This window comes from Penicillium griseofulvum (assembly GCF_001561935.1).
Source record: "Penicillium griseofulvum strain PG3 chromosome Unknown contig_38, whole genome shotgun sequence".
In the NCBI taxonomy this organism is placed as follows: Eukaryota; Fungi; Ascomycota; class Eurotiomycetes; order Eurotiales; family Aspergillaceae; genus Penicillium; species Penicillium griseofulvum.
In genome coordinates this window covers 50-3,503 of record NW_024467460.1, presented here as the reverse complement: position 1 = coordinate 3,503, position 3,454 = coordinate 50, and the positions used below count along the sequence as shown (strand labels likewise).

At 48.6% G+C, this 3,454-nt stretch overlaps 2 protein-coding genes across 2 annotated transcripts; one reads left to right on the top strand and one right to left on the bottom strand.

The window, feature by feature from the left end:
• Positions 1-621: 621 nt before the first annotated feature.
• On the top strand, positions 622-1,981 carry PGRI_096110 (HNH endonuclease signature motif containing protein; the record flags this gene model as incomplete). Its single annotated transcript, XM_040797324.1, has 4 exons — positions 622-693; positions 752-1,073; positions 1,142-1,461; positions 1,514-1,981. 4 exons carry the CDS (start codon positions 622-624, stop codon positions 1,979-1,981), a joined length of 1,182 nt encoding a protein of 393 aa, XP_040647975.1.
• Positions 1,982-2,104: 123 nt separating this feature from the next.
• On the bottom strand, positions 2,105-3,121 carry PGRI_096100 (uncharacterized protein; the record flags this gene model as incomplete). The annotated part of the gene is made up of 1 exon (XM_040797323.1): positions 2,105-3,121. One exon carries the CDS (start codon positions 3,119-3,121, stop codon positions 2,105-2,107), a length of 1,017 nt encoding a protein of 338 aa, XP_040647974.1.
• Between the last annotated feature and the right edge of the window lie 333 nt (positions 3,122-3,454).

Below are 3,454 nucleotides of genomic sequence, written 5' to 3'. Positions count from 1 at the left end.
GCCGCCGAAGAGCCTGCCACCGATGAGCCTGCCACCGATGAGCCTGCCGAAGAGCCTGCCGCCGATGAGCCTGCCGATGAGCCTGCCGCCGAAGAGCCTGCCGCCGATGAGCCTGCCGCCGAAGAGCCTGCCGCCGAAGAGCCTGTCGAGGAATGGATTATTCCCGACGCATCTTCCGTGGAAGGTTGGCCTAATGCCCACTTACATCCACATGGGGTTCCAGCAACCGAAAATTTATCCAGTGCTTCGGAAGCTTTCATTGAAGCTCAGCCTACACATAAATCTTATATTAAGATATCGGTTGCGGACTTGGCTTTGTATGCCGATTGGGGAAAATTCCGTGGCCAGATGAGAGCTAAAAAAAGAGACGAGCTTGCGAGAAGGGGTCTTCCAATTCCAAGCTGGGATGGCGTCGTTAAATTTGGTTTTTAGTTACGTTTGCGAACAAGCTCTACAATATTACAGTTCTATAACAGTGACTCAAGTATCATTACTAGAACAGTTCTGCCAAAATAATGAAGTGATGTGATGAGGAAGTGGTGAGCTAAAACGGATCAACGTATCTATGACTGGGTGATTCTGCCGGGCCGACGTTAAACCCGATATGAGTCAGCTCATCGCATGCCTCCACCATCTTACTCGCCCTCAGCCCAAGGCTTGCGAGTTCCCAGCGATGGCGACTCACCGTCACCAGTCCTCCCTGGAGGGGGTTTTAGACTTCTCACTACCATTATTATTAACACGAAAGCAGCATGAGTTGGCAAGGAACCTGGTGATCAGGCTTGTACGGCATTATGGCTCCGAGAAGACCGTTCGGAAGGGCTATCGGCCTGCGGCACTTATTCAGGCTACTCTCGAGCACGTTACATCGCCGGATACCTTTATGACTTTCTTCCTCACATACATCTATGAGGACCTGCGTTTCGACGAAGGACAGGCCGTTGATTCTGATATTGCCCTCGCCTTGGCATTCTTCGAGGGATTTTCTTCATGGGAACCGGAACAAATAAACAAGCTTCACGGAGGCTTAGAAAAGTTTGCTGAGTATATCGTTGAAAATTTTCTCCTCCCCCGTTCGTTAATTCCTTACATATACATATTGCTTGATCTCCAGTGAGTATATGCTAATTCACAATTGCAGTTAGAGCATCATCAGTCAAAACACCACAACCAACGCCCACGTCGTTATCTTCGCTGCAGAGCTCAACACCGACCGGCACGAGACAACGTGTATCTGTTTTACGACAGAAATGTCTTATGCGCGACCGCCACCGCTGTGTAGTGTCTCGGAAATTCGATAGAGCAGCAGCCAGAAAGCGTTTCGAGGAGAATGCGGAATCTTGTGCTGATGATGACGGGAACCCATTGAAGGATGAGTCCAGTGATCAATTTCAATACTTGGAGGTTGCCCACATTCTCCCTCATTGTTTGACGACGGTAGCTTCTGGTGAAACCGATTTGGTATGTCCGATTATTGAGATTGATATTTTGACGGTGCTAACGTTGTGCCTAGAGCGATTCAAAGAAAAATGCTCTTCGGATCTTGGACATGTTTGATCCTGGAATAATCCATCTTATTGATGGACCAAAAATCGACAGTCCTATGAACGCCCTCACTCTAACGCTGGACTACCACCGGCTATTTGGCGAATTCAAGATCTATTTCGAACCCACTGGCACACGACACCAGTACAAGATAGATTCGACAGAACGCAGTCCTTTCTTACGTGACCCCTTGTTTCCCGTCACACGATCGCTTACCCTAAGTCCTCATCGCACGGTTGATCCGCCATCCCCCCGGCTTTTTGATGTCCACCGCGCCATCGCACTTATTATGAAACTTAGCGGCGCTGGCGAATATATTGAGCAGGTCCTTCGTGATATGGAGGAGCTAGATGTCAGAGAAGATGGATCGACACATTTGGGATATCTTACAGGCTTACGACTTGGCGGGTGGTTAGATACCCTATCAGTGCATTAGAGATTGGTACGATGACATTGACATGTCGAAGAATATATGCATTTTGTATCTCTGAATGTTGCAGAAGCTCGGCTCATAATACAACATGATTCGCAATAATGCCCATGAACGAATTCGCTCTAGTTAGCCGGTGAGGTTAGTCCTGAACTCTGCTGCCGCAGTAGGCTGTACCTCGACAGCTAGGCCAGAGTGCCGAAAATGCCCCTCCGCGCTCTTCTCCCTCGCACCAACAACGTCAACACACCATTCAAGGAATTTATCGAATCCTTGCGCTGGATTTTCTTCGTAGGATTGCCAATTACGCCGGATAAAGGCCTTCAGCTCAGCAAAATACTCCTCAATAGGATTCAAATCAGGAGAATATGGAGGCAAATACACTAGCTTTACGCCAGCTTCTGAGCAAATCTGTTTAATTCTGTCCGAGTGATGAAAGGATGCGTTGTCCATCACTAGCACAGACTTCGGCTCGGGCCATTTCCCACAGTGCTGGAGGAGCTGCTCGATAAAATCCCCAAAGACGGATGCGTCAGTTGAACCCTGGAACACTCGAGACAAAACAATGCCGTCTTGCGCATACGCAGGCAGAATCTGATAACGCTGATCACGATGAAATTTCGACACTTGAACAGGTGCAGTACCAAGGGGGGACCAACCCGTTCGCCGGAAGCCTATCCTTTTATCACACCCAGATTCATCGACATAGACAAGGTGGTAAGACTTGAAGTCTGAGATAAAATGATGGTATTCGTCCCGAAGGTCAAGGTTGCGTTCTCGTGCCTTGACCCGAGCAGTCTTTTTTGACCAGCCTTTGGACTTAAGGGCGCGACTGACGCTCGATTTCGTTGCTTGAAGAGCGAATTCGTCCCACAAAAAAATCACCATCTCGTCCAGATACAAGGCAGGCTTTTCGATCAGATGGTCGCACAAGGCCTCGAGCATGACTGGAGTGATACTACGGGGTCGTCCGCCCTTATTTGGAGGTGCCTTGACGCTGCCAAACATTTTTATATTGGAAGATATTCTCGAGATGGTGCTCTTGTTGCAACCAGCGGCCTGTGCCATCTTAGTTATAGATAGTTCGCCACTGTGGATCATGTCATAGATAAGCTCATGCTTGGAAGGGGCTAGGTTTGGAGCCATGTTTGGTTGGACCACTCGTGATAGATTGTTAAGTGCGACTCCCAAGGAAAGCTGCCTCGGTGGAGGGGCATGGAGGTGTCGGATATATTGAAATTTCAATCGAATACATGCCCGAAATTACTATGTAACATACGTACGGTGAAATACACACACAACTGCCGGAAGAACTCCAAATGTAGACTAGTGCATCTTGGCATAAGGGGCAGGGAAGTCAATCGAAGAGTGTAGTGGTTGCACCAGTTTTGGGACGTACTGTAGTCAGTCACAGGTTTAGGTCGATGGGTACCGCTTATACTGACTCAAATGTGTTCAGTCTATTCGGCTCCAAGTGGG